General features: G+C 32.9%; 1 protein-coding gene across 1 annotated transcript; it reads right to left on the bottom strand.

Annotated features, from left to right (window-relative positions):
* Nucleotides 1-2,987: 2,987 nt before the first annotated feature.
* Nucleotides 2,988-13,970, bottom strand: LOTGIDRAFT_231535 (hypothetical protein). The gene is made up of 13 exons (XM_009053691.1): nt 13,830-13,970; nt 12,950-13,076; nt 12,558-12,613; nt 11,780-11,969; nt 11,339-11,471; nt 10,707-10,778; nt 10,061-10,140; nt 9,679-9,757; nt 9,242-9,351; nt 8,816-8,937; nt 3,935-8,432; nt 3,612-3,689; nt 2,988-3,384 (listed from the first exon to the last, which is right to left on the bottom strand). The coding sequence occupies exons 1-10, from the start codon at nt 13,958-13,960 to the stop codon at nt 8,818-8,820; spliced, it is 1,098 nt and encodes a 365-aa protein (XP_009051939.1). The 5' UTR covers nt 13,961-13,970; the 3' UTR covers nt 2,988-3,384; nt 3,612-3,689; nt 3,935-8,432; nt 8,816-8,817.
* Between the last annotated feature and the right edge of the window lie 935 nt (nt 13,971-14,905).

Here is a 14,905-nt window from a genome sequence, read left to right on the forward strand (position 1 = left end):
TTTGCCCCATTTTGGGGGGGGGGGGGGGGTGTTTGATTTGAGTCTTGAATAGGCCAATATGTAAATAGTCTTCAGAAGTACTATAAATGTACGAAAATCGCATAATTTCTTAAAAAATATCTCAAACTAGGAATTTCTTTTCTATTTCTATAGATGTCTTTTCTATATACAAGAAAAGACGACTCGTCTTTGTAACTTTCAAACGAGGAAAACTTTTGCGGTGAGCTGTGAACACTATTACTAATGTGTCATTGCCTTTTATTGAATAGTAACTTGTTAATTTCAATCACCCTAATCACTATTACAGATTGGCTTAGCTACAAAATGTCCCGTTTCTGAGACTAAGGTACGATTGGTAAAAAAAGAGGCTTATTTGTCCCTTTAAACGATCATTATCAAGAGGGCAACAGACTGTTTCATAGACCTATAACATACTTACTATTATTATCAACTTCCTCAATGAATTTCAATGGCTTAATAGTGGGTAAGCGATGGCTCGGTGAGGCTTGCAACACCTTTATTACATTTCAATGGTCCAATAGGGGGTCATCGATGGATCGGCGAGGCTTGCAACTCCTTTATTACATTTCAATGGTTCAATAGGGGGTCAGCGATGGCTCGGCGAGACTTGCAACTCCCTTAATACATTTCAATGGTTCAATAGATGGTCAGCGATGGCTCGGCGAGACTTGCAACTCCCTTAATACATTTCAATGGTTCAATAGATGGTCAGCGATGGCTCGGCGAGACTTGCAACTCCCTTAATACATTTCAATGGTTCAATAGATGGTCAGCGATGGCTCGGCGAGACTTGCAACTCCCTTAATACATTTCAATGGTTCAATAGATGGTCAGCGATGGCTCGGCGAGACTTGCAACTCCCTTAATTCATTTCAATAGTTCAATAGGGGATTAGCGATGGCTCGACGAGGCTTGCAACTCCCTTAATACATTTCAATGGTTTAATAGAGGTTCAGCGATGGCTCCGCGAGGCTTGCAATTCCCTGAATACATTTCAATAGCTCAAAAGGGGTCAGTGGCTGCTCTATCCTGGCATAGGTCGTTTACCTCGGATTTTTTTTGTCAGTTACTCAGTGATCAGGTGAGAGGCGTTTAGTCGTTCGATAGAGGCGGTAAACTGAGGTCCCGTGTGCTACAACACAAGAACACTAAACATATTTAGCTCACAAGGAATAGGTTAATATCTCTGCCCTGCGAGTTACCCGTCTTCATTAGCAGATCAGGTTAAAAACAGTTAGACGGAAAAATATTGCGATTCTCCGCATTTTCCGTTTCCGACTAGATGAAGAGTTACCTACATTGATGGATGATGGTCCAATAAATGAGTATGAATACATAGGCATACGTTATAATGATATTGTTATCAGGTAGGGGTCAAGACAAATGAATGACCACACAGTGGGTGACGTTTCAAAACTGTATTATTACAAACCCCTGAAAGTACAATAAATGTGGTTATAATAACTATCAGAAAAATGAATAGATTAAAATAACATAACTATGCTAATACATAAAACACACTATATTTCTAATGTCACTTTAGTCACACAAGATGAATATAAATAATGAAATATTAAATATACAAAATACAAAAATACATACCCAGAAGTTGGGGCAAATAATAAGGTGAAACCTAGAAAATACCAATACTCTTATTAAAAACTATATTTTTACCATATTACTGTGCAGTAACTAAAATACTTAATATTTAAAACAATTACCACAACTGAACTGGAACTATACTCAAAATACTTTGAGAATTCAAAATGGCTGCCATACACTTTGCTTATATGCCAATTAATAACCTTGCAAAACCTTACGGAGTACAATATACAGGATATGATATTATAAAAACATACCTTTGAAATACAGAACTGACTTAAGTAATCCTGACATAAACAACACAATCCATGAAATATGAATATAATATACGGTGAAATTTGTAAAATACAACTTTTCCGCCAAAACCTGATACAGGGAAGAACTGAAACAGTCCTTTCAACATGTAAACTAAAAGTTGAACAGAAGCTCATCAATGGATAAAGTATAACGAAGATAGAACAGGGTGAACAGATTTGAGTTGATTGTTAGTATATTTGTGACTATGTGTTCAGTGTGTAATTTTGTAAACACTTTTTCCTGATTCGGGACATTCTTAAATCAACACGTTTTAAGTAGGTTAAATTTGTGATTTAAGCGCATTAGGAATTGTCCAGCTGTAGACTGATGCAAATAGTAGCTAAATAGGTGGCAGACTGACTTAATGGGGGACAACTGTCGAGGTCGAATTCAAAATTCCTAAACTCTCTTGTAAATAGAAGTCTTGGTGGCCTTGATCATTCATATAGGTTTTGATCGAAAAACTTGACGACAGGTTCCTCTTAAAGGGATAGCCTACTACCTCATAGGATGACCAAAATATTGAAATTTGTTGACTTGACTATTAAATTCACAGTTTAGGATCTTTTTTACCAGTTGGTCCTAACCTCTGGGCAATGATCTTTCCTGGACAGCTGGGTCGATAGGAATTATGAGTGAAGATGACTTATTGATCGGACTTTCACACGCCGATCGAGATAGGATAAAAAACAGAATCACCAATAAATCCATAAATTGAATAATAATCCTAAGGAGCGTGTTTCAATGATTAATTAGTTGTATAGATATATAGCGATTCTACTTGTTAGGCATGGCACCTGTTAAGTCCAACTGATGAATATTTACGCGTGTTAACCAAGTTTTAGACTTTAAAATTAATGTCCACTCTAAGATTTGTTTTTGAGGTAGTATCCTTTTAACAACTACACAAGTTGTCAGTCATGTCATAGAACTATTACAGTTCTATGGTCATACCTAGGTTATGTCGTATCTTTTAATTTTGTTTCCATTTTGGTCTTTAGTATACCTTTAAGGGAAAGGTAACTCTTATGTACATTTATTATCTCCCTTGTCAAGATGGCGGGGAAAGTCGTCAAAAAATGAAAAAATAGTGTGTACGCAAAGCCGGCAGAAGTAACTATTACCTCCAAATTTATTAGTAATACTGGGCAAAAAAAACCCAACAAAAATGAAGAGTTACAACAGCACAATAAATAATGATAAAACTGAAGAGGAGGATTGGTGTATAGAATGTAGTGATGATGAAAAATACAATCCAACACAGGAGAAAAAGGGGGTATGGCAACCGAAACCTGAAGATATTATAAGTCTGTTTGAGAAGTTAGAAAAAGAAAAGTTTATCGAGTTGCGATGGCAATGTCCAGGCCGTCGTCCTCCAGAATCTGAAAAGGAAGAAACTGAAACTCCAGAACCAACTGTAGAAAAGGAAGTGGTGGAAGAACAACCAAAAGAAGAAGAAAAGAGGTAAGTCTGATTTGTACTAAAGGGATTGTGAATTCTAAACTTTTTTTTGTGTATTGGTGATATTGATAGCATCAATTTGCACCATGTAAAATCACAGCCGATTTGGTAAGTTTTCTTCTCTGCATTGCAAATCAGTGGACTTGTATTTTATCTTTTAAAAAATTAACCAACACTTACAATGGCCAGTGCTATTTTGAAGCTGTCATAGTTTCTATTTTTTTTTTCAGACCTTCAGCTCCAAGTGAGTTTGATTTTGATGATATGGATTCTACAACCTCTACAGTCATAACTCCCAGGAGAACTCCAGGTACAATTTTCTGGGTTTTATTCTTTATCTTTTCTGTATACATGTAAAAACTGTTTGGGTGTTTAAGTTCCATTAGCTCACATGAAATATAAACATATCCTTCTTTGAAGTTCAAGTTTTATCCTATGTAGATTATTTGCATGAGAGCTTTGTTAATAGTCTAAATTTAAGTCAAATTTGATGATATGTTCATCTAAAATATTGTAAGTTAGATACAAAGAAAGTTATGTTTTTGTCTTTTACAGGAGCATCGAAAACACCTAGATCTGTCAAAAAAGTTGCCAGAATGGACAATGTATTAAATGATATCAAACGACGAAGAGATGCAGATAGGGAGGCCAGAAGAAGTATGTTAGGACGGTCTCCAGTAGGAAGTCCAGGACGTAGTATGGGAGGAATGACTGGTGTACATACTCCCTATAGACCAACCCATCCTGTTACTTCCAGTTCCTCTAATATAGTAACATCTTCATCTTCAAATATCAATTCTACCCCTGTGTCATCAACTAATTCAGATCAAAATAAACCTACAGAAAATACTGTTTCTACTACTGTAACTTCTAGTTCTGGCAACTCTTGATTTCCATTATCTAAAGTGTGGTGTGCACAGTAGAGTGATTTTGGTTTGAACAATGTTTCTTCAGCAACTCTTGTTGGTTGGATATTGTGACAGAATATCAGTGTAGATTTGAGTGTTCAGCATATACTTAATATACTCCAAGTGCATAATTGATTCATCGATCGCAGTATTTACATAGGGGCACCATTTGATATCTGCCAGTGAAAACATTGCAAACAATGTTATATTGACTTATTGAAACTGGTGTCTGTGACCAGGTGAGAATTAATATTTCAAGATGATCTGATCAAATTAAAGTTAATAATGGAAATAAGAAAATATAGATTTATTGCATTATTGACAATTTTTTACTGACTTGTGTCTGTTACTATTGTTTCAAAAGCCCTGTAGTGTACTGTATGTATGAACCCACATTGGTCTGATTTGAAATGTGAACATAATAATCACTGAAACTAAATGAGTTATCAGTTGTACTTGGTAATTAAAAGACCATACTCGTTCCGTTCTTTACTTGCTTTTATTTTTGATATTGCCGCTTGAGTAAGGGCCTGCAGTTGTGATTCAAATCTAGCATTTCCAATAGAAGTCAAAATAAAATAGACACAGGACAGCTGTAACATATTTATTATGGGTTGTATACAAGAGAAAATTTACAGTAATGTTAATTATTACTTTCTACTACTTCAACAATATAAAGAAAATACATGATAACATCAATAAATCTGTAACAAGTAATTGCTGTGCCTACTAAGTCTTAAAGTTAATGATACACAAAGCAGGAAAAAAGCTCTAACAGTATTGGTACTAACACTTTTCTATTGGAATAAAAGAATATAACTGAACTATGTCTATATCTTCTACAAATCTTGACTCAAGATCTTATGTAAAAAAAAAAAGCTTGCAAGATCTTTAGGGATAGCCCCTATCGTCATGCCCCACTGTCTTCACACAAAAGGTCAAAGAATGGAGAAGCCAGAATGTTTGAGACTACATTAAGGATTGATTTAAAAGTATTAATATTCTCCCATGCAGAAAGCAGCAATTAGTTGATAATAAGGGTTGGCTCTGCATCAGATAATGTATATATGCTCTGCATATCAATACGCTTGTGACATGGCTCATTACTTCTTTCCTCATCCTTCTATTCAAGCATTTTCTCCCAGAAGATTATTGAATGTCAAAATTTCTGCACCACATGATAAATGTGGTATATAATAGCACAGATAAGTTGCTTTCGAGCAAAATGGAATGGCTAAAAGCATGTTGAATAGAACTTGTTATCATATATATATATAACTCTTAAATATGACTAATATACGTACATGTAAGTAAGGGAAGGGGAAGAATTTAAGATGTAAAATGATATACTATAATGAATCTATAAATTATGTGGTTTTCAAATGTGTCAAAGGCCTTATGAACGAAAATAAGAGCTAAATATTTGGATGGTTTTTGGAAAAATTTGTAGGAAATGTTCCTCTGATTGGTTCAAAAAACTGAATATAATCAATAAATTTTACTGATTTTCTAACCACAATCTTAACCAAAAACCCCCAAGTTTTCAGCTTTGCTCAGGTTATTTAACTATCTGTTAAACCCTTAAACAAATATAACATGTATTGGGGAAAAAGTGAAACCTACGTCTACATTCCTGTTAATATTCAATCGGTAAATATGTAAATTTTTGGATATAAAAGTTAAGCAAAAACAACAATAACACTCTTACAATGGTAAGGATTTGAAAATTTGTAACAATTATGCTTATGTAAATAATTAATTCATTAGGTCCATATCACAATGATGACAATTATCATGAAAATCAAACCTCTGCATGAGAGGTTCAAAGCATTATGAAACTTGCTGACTCTTACCTTATCTATACGAGAGGTTGGTAAGAGTCAACAAGAATCTTAAGTTTTGAAAAGCTGCAAAAATATTAAAAGAAACGATGCGTATCAAATTCATGGCCTGCATGAAGGCAATCCTAAATCAGACATTCTCCTTATAGTTTACTGTCAACAATAATCGTCCACAAAAACAAAGAAATATTTTTCATGCAATGAGACAAAAATGATCTATAACTAACAAAGACCAACTATAATTTCAGCAGGTTTTATTCTACCGTCAAAGACTCTACAAAAATATTTCTGAAATTATTTTTACATAAAGGTGTTTACAGCTTCCATAAAAATCTCAATTTTAAGACTTCACTATTTTCCCAAAAGCAATGATAAGGTGGATATATCTTAACTTGTAAACCAAGCTTTGGTTATACATGACTTCAACATTTTCTACCCAAAAACTCTGCATCATGCCAAGAAACACAATAACTTAAAAAATTTGAAATTCATTTCATAAACTTTTCATGTTTTCAAATTCCATGGAAAAATCAACCACATTCGTTAATGTAAAAATGTTAACAATAGCTTACAGCATATAAATATTCTAAGCAAGCATTTCATATTTGAGCATCTGCTTAAACATGCTCCAGGCAAAGCCATAAAGCAGATGGATAGCTTCACTGCTTATAATGTCCTCCCTTACCAAAACTGGCGTCTTTATAAAGCAAAGTGAGCTGTGGCTTATGTGAAAAGCTTTGACTGCATTCATTGCTTTACTCACCTGAAACAGGACTATAAAGCAATGTGCAGTGTGTTTGAAATCTTATGAAAAGCTCTAACAAATACAACTAATGAAAGCTATGTGCAGTCAAAGCTATAAAAGATATGTATTATGCAATGTTAAACACAATACAGTATGGTGCACCAAAGCTTCAAGAGGATAACAATAATAATAATATATAACATATACATACAATATGGCAGTACAGATATAAGCAAAAATATGTCAATATAAAGTCAACATTTGAGGAAAATCAACACCTTTATAGATATTTTCATGATTTTGTATTAGTTAAAGAAAAACATAACTGATTAATGTGCAGGTTTCTGTGAGGGCCAGGACTCTGATGTGTCTCTAATCCTTTCATTTCAAACACATAAAAACAATATTATTCTAAAAATTTAACAAATTCATGATACTTTTGTTTTTTCTTTAACTTAAGAAATTCTGATGAACATTTTCATAACAGGTAGCACTACGTTCATGCAAAATTGTCTTTATGTTTTAAATGTAATGTTTCAACAAAATTTGTATCCAATTCACAATTTTTAAACCATAAGAGAGACAAGATACTAGAAATACGTTCACTACTAATGTACAACACATTGATCAAACAACAAATATTGTAGTCATAAAAATATTTCAGACGAATTAGTGCCAATTTCAGTGCATTATACATCAGTGTACATTCAATAGTTTAAGTAACTATTTCTAATAAAATTCTTCTCAACCTGCCCTCTACAAGTTTGACTATGTGTAAATTTCTATTGTATTTTTGAAACATGATAAATACATAAAGTATATTAATAAATTTATATAAAAAAATCAACAAGAACAAATAGAAAATATGAATAACGATTTGATAAAGTACAACATATACAGATCAAAGTCCTAAGTTATAAATTTCATTATAAGATATGATACTTTCATAAAAAACCTATCACAGTTTTTCTTGATTTATTTTAGCCATTTTCTTTCTAAATGCATGTTATTAATAAGCTACAGCCTATTGCACAGAAAAACCAAGGGGGGGGGGCTTTGCAAAGGTTATAAAGCAGCCATTACAAAATCATTCCCAAATCAGCCACACCAATATTAAATCATGTTGAAGCATTCAGTTTACAGTTAGCGGTAATACCAAGCCTTATTCCTAAACCATTCAGCTGTAGGGTATTCATCTTGCAAAATGAATCAAGAAACTCTTGCACTTTCCTTTTCAATACAAAAGATGTAACATTATGACATTATTTTGTATTTGCAAGAAATGCAAATGTTTATGTTAAAAAATCTGAAAACATCCTTTCCTACGATAAACAAGGAAAAAGGCTTGGCGTGACCTTCACTGACAATAAAAATAGAAGAAAAACTGTGATATAATACAATAGCAGGGACAATAACTTGATGAATTCCACATTACAATAGAGCAAATATATTCTTTATACAAGACTGTATGAGAATTCATCATCAATTGATATTTAGAACTGCACTGCGGTCCTCTCTCTTCATACATAACACCAACAAAACAACAACATAATAAATCTGAAATAAATTACATAACATAAACTATGGCACTAATAGTTTAATTATTTTGTCAAACTTTCAATGAACCAATTTTGTTACTAATAGAGAATTGAGGTTAAATGTCTAATTATTAAAAAATAATCAAATCAAAAGCCCAGATAGGAACCCTGAAAGAACTGCTCTAGATGGACCCACACAAGGAATACTATCCCCCTTTTAAAGGCCATGCTTAATTTAAAGGCTAAATTGGCATTTAAGAACCTTGTACTTTTATGATTGCAGATGGTAGACATTTTGTATTACAAAACCAAACTTTTTATGGGAATAAAAAAAATTTAGCCTTTGCTTTAGTGGAGGATAGTATTCCTTACATTGGAACATTTGAAATATGTGATATTTACCATTAATCTTTGGCTAATCTATCTTTTAGAGTCATAGTTTCTTGGAATATCATTTCTTTTAATTGTTCTTTAGGTAAATCATCCAACTCCATTTCAAAGGTGAATGGTTCGGCAGCTACGGGCTAAAAAATGAACACGACATAATTATTACTCAGTATATAGACAGCTATTTAAGGATAGTTTACAAATAATATCTCATTTGAAAGAAGTACGTAGCAAAATGTAATCAAAGAATCATATTGTTCAATCGGTGCAGTTTAAACATTTCTCATTAGTGTAAAAATTTTCATGAAACAGGACCCAGAAACTTATAATGGTGAAAACAGAAACTCCAGAACTTATTATCAAACAATTCTATAAATTATTTTCATATAATTACAAGAACTTAATGATTCAAATTCAAAACAACATTAATTTAATACTTACTTCATCAGCAGGATCATAATATTGTTCGAGATAAGGATGAGCTAAAGATTGTTCTACAGTTATTCTCTGTTGTGGATTAAATATCAACATCTTATCTAATAAATCTAGAGCTAGAAAGGGGAGTTAAAAAAAATTAATTACATAATATGTCCTCCTAAACAATTGCATTTTTAAATAATAACACACTGTATGACAATGTTTCATGTATATGAGCAATTGTTCAGTGGAACAGGTTTCACGCTATATGATCTTCAGACAACCGACCCATTTTCAGCCTGCGTATAACACCACACATTCTACAGATATACGCTTTCTACACATGCTTGTGTGAGTTAAAATTAGCTAATATGACAGACTAGTGTACAAAAAGAGAACCTTGGTACTCAAACGAGGGCATTTCCTTGTCTGGTGATTTAACTAGGAAGAAAACTAGTTACCTTTAGAATCAGCATTAGGGAATAATCTAGTCCATGGTATTTTTGGTTTGTAAGGTAGAGACTGAATGTATCCTCTAGCCTAAAACATAATACATATTATTCATCACAGTTACTTTTGACAATACTGTTTTAATAACAACTGAGGACACTCTATGGCCTTGCGTTCAATAATCTACACATTACAAATTGTCTTTTGTTTTAATCATTATACAATTTATAGTATGATAAAATATATAAGAGAACACAACAACTGAAATTAAGGAGGGGCAAGAATGTCCTGTTGACTTTATAACATTAGTATTATCAATATGAAGTCAATATTGACAGCAATCAACAGAGAGAGTAAATATACAATTGATAAGAAAAAAGAAATAGGACTTACCTTTTCATTCATTATACAGTTTAGATCAGCCTGACTAGGAGAACCTAATACACCTAGGATATGATTTAACTGGTCCAAATCTATATACTCGGTTCAGGAAATTTAGTTCCATTATCGTGAATACTATTTTATTTCAACAAGTTAGGCTATGTGCCAAAAGCTAGCTGACTCTCAATCAAGAATTCTCACTGCTTAGAATAATAGTCAAAGACTTGGTTTATATCCCCGGTTCCCAACCTGGGGTGTTTTCACCCGGTGGGGGTGTGGGACTAGATTGTCAGGGGTGTGGCCAACTGGTGTAGGAGAAGAGTTTAATTTGAATTGAGAGAGCCCCTCACTTCATCACATACTGGAAATGTGGATGTAACAAATTTTGGAAATGTGAAAGGTCCAGGTGATTGCTCCAGGGATGTGAAGGCTGAAAAAGGTTGGAAACCACTAGTTTTTATATATATATATACCTACTTTTTGTAGATCTTGTTAATATTATGCCTTGCACATTTTTTTGGAATAAGGGGTCATGAACATACCAACAATAATTTAATGTAACAGAAAAAATTTGTCAACAAAACTACTACATTTGGACAACAATATAAATCATACTTACTACAATGATATGTATTATAATATGTAATATAAAGGATACAATGTTTACCAGGAAATAAAGGTCTGTTAGATAACATCTCAGCTAAAATACAACCAACTGACCATACATCAACTAGTATATAGGTTAAGGTTTATAAATCTCGAAAATATTACAAATAAAATAATAATACTTGTCTCAACCACAGCTATGCACATGCTTTTCAGTCGTGTTTTTTAGTATCCATATCCACCCCCACCAGAAAGTTGAGGCTGAACCAGCTTTGTTCTTAAGCTTGTGATCACTCCTTGACAATACTGAGGCTTCTTCTCAGCACCACTCCTCTATGTAATGATTCATATAAATGCCACTAATGCTTTTCCATCGAAAATAAAGACCAGCCATTCTAGGTCCAGATAGTATTAAATAAAATTTTCTGAATTGAATTCATATCAGCCTACCAATTATATGCTTGAAACCCTAGCTCATCTACTATGAATCAATACAAATGATGATTTGTGCCATACAAAGGCCGTCCAGTAGCATATTTCATCATGAAGAGACAGACATTAGAAGAATTCTTAATTTTGTTCTAAAGAATGTGGAAGAACTATATTGATCTGCATTCTTACTTGACTGGCAAAAAAAGCCATGTCCACAGACCTGATTTAGGGTAAGCCATATAAAAAGGATACTGGACTTGGTATAACCTTTAGAGTTTAACATGATTTCTGGTGCTCTGTACCATCTGGTAGCAACGTACTCAGTTAAAAATCCTGTGTGGTCATGTTCAGGATCAGCAACACGAGCTAAACCAAAATCACAGATCTGTAAATACAAATGAACATCATCATTAGATTAGGGTTTCTGTGCTTAAAATCTTTACCCTAAAATTTTAACATTGCTGCTTCACTTATGGCAGCAGTCTGACTGGGAATTGGTGCGTAAAGTTTCTAATTTTTTATCACACTTGTTTGGAAATATTCCTTCTACATTTTACCTCAAATAAGTGTTTTGATGTGGTAACAGCTTGCATAACAAAGCAAAAAGTGTGGTATTCAAATGAATGGAATGATGCCTGTTTATGAGAGAATCGACATTTAAGCACAAAATGAGGAAAAAAGAAACTAACTCACCTTTAAGTCACATGTAGTATTGAGTAAGAGATTACTAGGTTTAAGATCTCTATGTAGAACATTAGCTGAATGTATATATTTTAACCCACGTAAGATCTGATAGAGAAAATAACACACATGATCATTACTGAGCTGTTGTGTTTTTAATAATTTATACATGTCAGTCTCCATCAAACATTGAACGATGTATCTATATTCTGTTAAGGATAGAAATCATGGATCAAATCTAGTCAAAGGTCTTCTTATAATTGAAGATTGAAAGTTGATTTTGCTTATATATATTCTTCAGAAAAATAGAAAATTAAAGACTTTTTATAACCAAATATAATTGTATCCATGCTTATTATTTTTTAAATTTCACATTTCATGCTAGTACCGGTTTTTCTAATTTTCATACAGTTAAATAGCTCATAGCCGAAGCTTTTAAATCAATTGTCCAGAACTAAACAAATTGAATACAACATATATGGAATTGGAATTCGAAAAAGGTTAGTCTAAAAAAACATTAGATTTGGAAATTCGGGATTAGCTTATGATAAATGAGACTTTCTATGGTTGGGTTTGTATTTTGACCAACTTAGTTTTTTTTATCTTTTGATCAGATGATGGCTCAAACTCTGATAATCCTAAAATAGGTGGCACTAGTAATCAATAATCGTGTTCTAAGCTTAACCTGTATAATTTTATACTCTAGACTCAAAGAACTTTCAATATGTGATTAACTGTTTAATTTTATGTAAAGACAACATATAAAAAATAATTTTTTTCAAAAGGATACACATCTTTCATTTTATCAGCTGATTTTGCACGCAGTATATCTCGAATATCAATAATCTGAAATATAAAATACATCACATACGAAATAACAAGCAGTGTTAATTTAGAAATAGTCAGGGCTAATTTGAGAGTAACTGTTAGTGAATAGAACTGTGATTATAAACGCATAATGCTGCAATAAATAATCTGCAGAACAAATATCAAACAACATAATCTATATGCTATCAATCAAATTATATTAAAAATACATACAAATCTTCTAATTTCAGAGTGATCTAAGTATTGAAAGTATGCATGTCCGAAAGAGTTTATTAGAAATTTGAGGGATGTCAAATAGATACACTTCACCAATATCCAGCCTTGCATAACATAACATAATGTAACATAACTTACATTTTCATGCTTGAATCTTGTTAAGATTTTGATTTCTCTCAATGTTCGTTGACAATATGTCTGATGCTCAAAAGGAGATATCTTTTTAATGGCCACTTTGGTTTTAGTTTCATTATCATAAGCAGATCTGAAAAACATATCATAGAGTTTTCCTATTAGTAACAACATCAGGGATAAGACTGAAAAGTAAGTAACTAAAACAAAACTTGAAGCATTTTCTGAAACTTGTGAATAAATGAAAGGTGCAAAAAATACAACCATGAAACTTTGGATGTATAATACTCAGTAGACCTAGCATGTCCTATACCCCAGTTTCTTAGCTAATTTCAACATGTTACAAGCCATAAATGCTGTCAAAAGGTTAGTGATAAGAATAATTTAAAAATCTATTATTTGAAAATGAATTTATAAGCTTAAAAGTTAAAGATACATTTTATGGTAAATACAATATGTGCTAATAGATCTTGTGGTTTGATAAATATTTCTAAGTTTCACATGACAAGGCACCAGTCACAATCGGGCTAGTTTACTATAATATTCAAGGCTAGTACTATCAATAATGTCATTTCCTTATCACATTCCCTTTTTTCCACCTTGCTACTAGTTATAGGCCTAGTACTTGCTAAGAAAAAACATCCTGTTTTGTACACTTGAGGAATGAATAAATCACACATATAGAGTGCAAATTACAAATTTCTGCATGGGCGTACACTAATCTTTGAGAATGAACGTGAATAACCCGTGCATTGTGATAATTATTAGATTATATCAATCAGGTTGAGTTTGTTTTGATTGCAAGATTGACACACTTTTGACGGATGGCTCGATTCGAATTTTATCAGGCTGAAAATTCCAATAAAACAACTGAATTGACACTTACACGACCATTCCATAAGCGCCTTCTCCAATGTAGAGTAGCTTTGTATATCTTGGGCCAACCTCAAATGCCTGCCCTCGAACTAATTCATAATTTTCTCCATTAGACGATGTCGAAGTTGTCTGAGCTGCCATTTTGGAAAATGACGCACGGCTTGGCTTTTCCGTGTCACGTGATTCAATATTCTCTGACGTCACATAAGTCGCTCTCACAAACAACTCACAGGGCCTCGAAATATATTGACAAATTCTTGAATTATTTTATTGGTTTTACGATACTGCTTAAACGCAAATTGTAAAAAAATGAGGAATTCAAGAGGTGGTAGTAGATAGCAGAATGTGTTGAACTGCAGGCATCGAAACGATTCACAGAAACAAAACAAATCTAGAGCAGGCATAACTCATAGAGTATTATTATGTAACTCCATGGCATGACCATGTTTTTAGAATTATTCCATTTGAGTCTGACTCACTAACTGTCTTTTTTTTCATTCCAGGCAATTACTCATGGTTTTGTCATACTCTCACTCCTAATGTTCTTATTAATATATTTCCCTATGTGAGGTGAAATGAGTAACTTATTTATTGTAGCTTAAAAACAGTATCTAATCACTTTAGTACAGGATAAGAAATAAGGCTCAAGGCTACGCAGGCATGCCAATTGACTTTCAATAAAAAAAAGCCTACATCGATTTCTTAATCGTTTGGCAAAGCTTTGATTTGGAACTTAAATATGTTTAGTTAGTCTTCAGAAGCCCTAGAAATATACAGAATTGCATAGCCTTATTCCTTCAAAAATACCTCAAACTAGGAATTTCACTTTCTCTCTCTATATTTCTCCTTTATTGTAGGCTAATATAGTACGGTGGCCCATATTCGACAAAATTATTATTTCTAATTTTGAATTATAAACTTATGGGCAACTGTAATATAGCCTTTCAATATATCAATAAATCATATTGTTTATACACTACAATAGCCAAGGCCAAGACAATTGATTATGTAAAAAGTTATAATATCAAAGAATCACTAACCAGAGGGACATGACGTTTTACGCCTTTGAGCACAATCAAGCCTTAT

The sequence above is a fragment of the Lottia gigantea genome, assembly GCF_000327385.1.
Source record: "Lottia gigantea unplaced genomic scaffold LOTGIsca_20, whole genome shotgun sequence".
In the NCBI taxonomy this organism is placed as follows: Eukaryota; Metazoa; Mollusca; class Gastropoda; family Lottiidae; genus Lottia; species Lottia gigantea.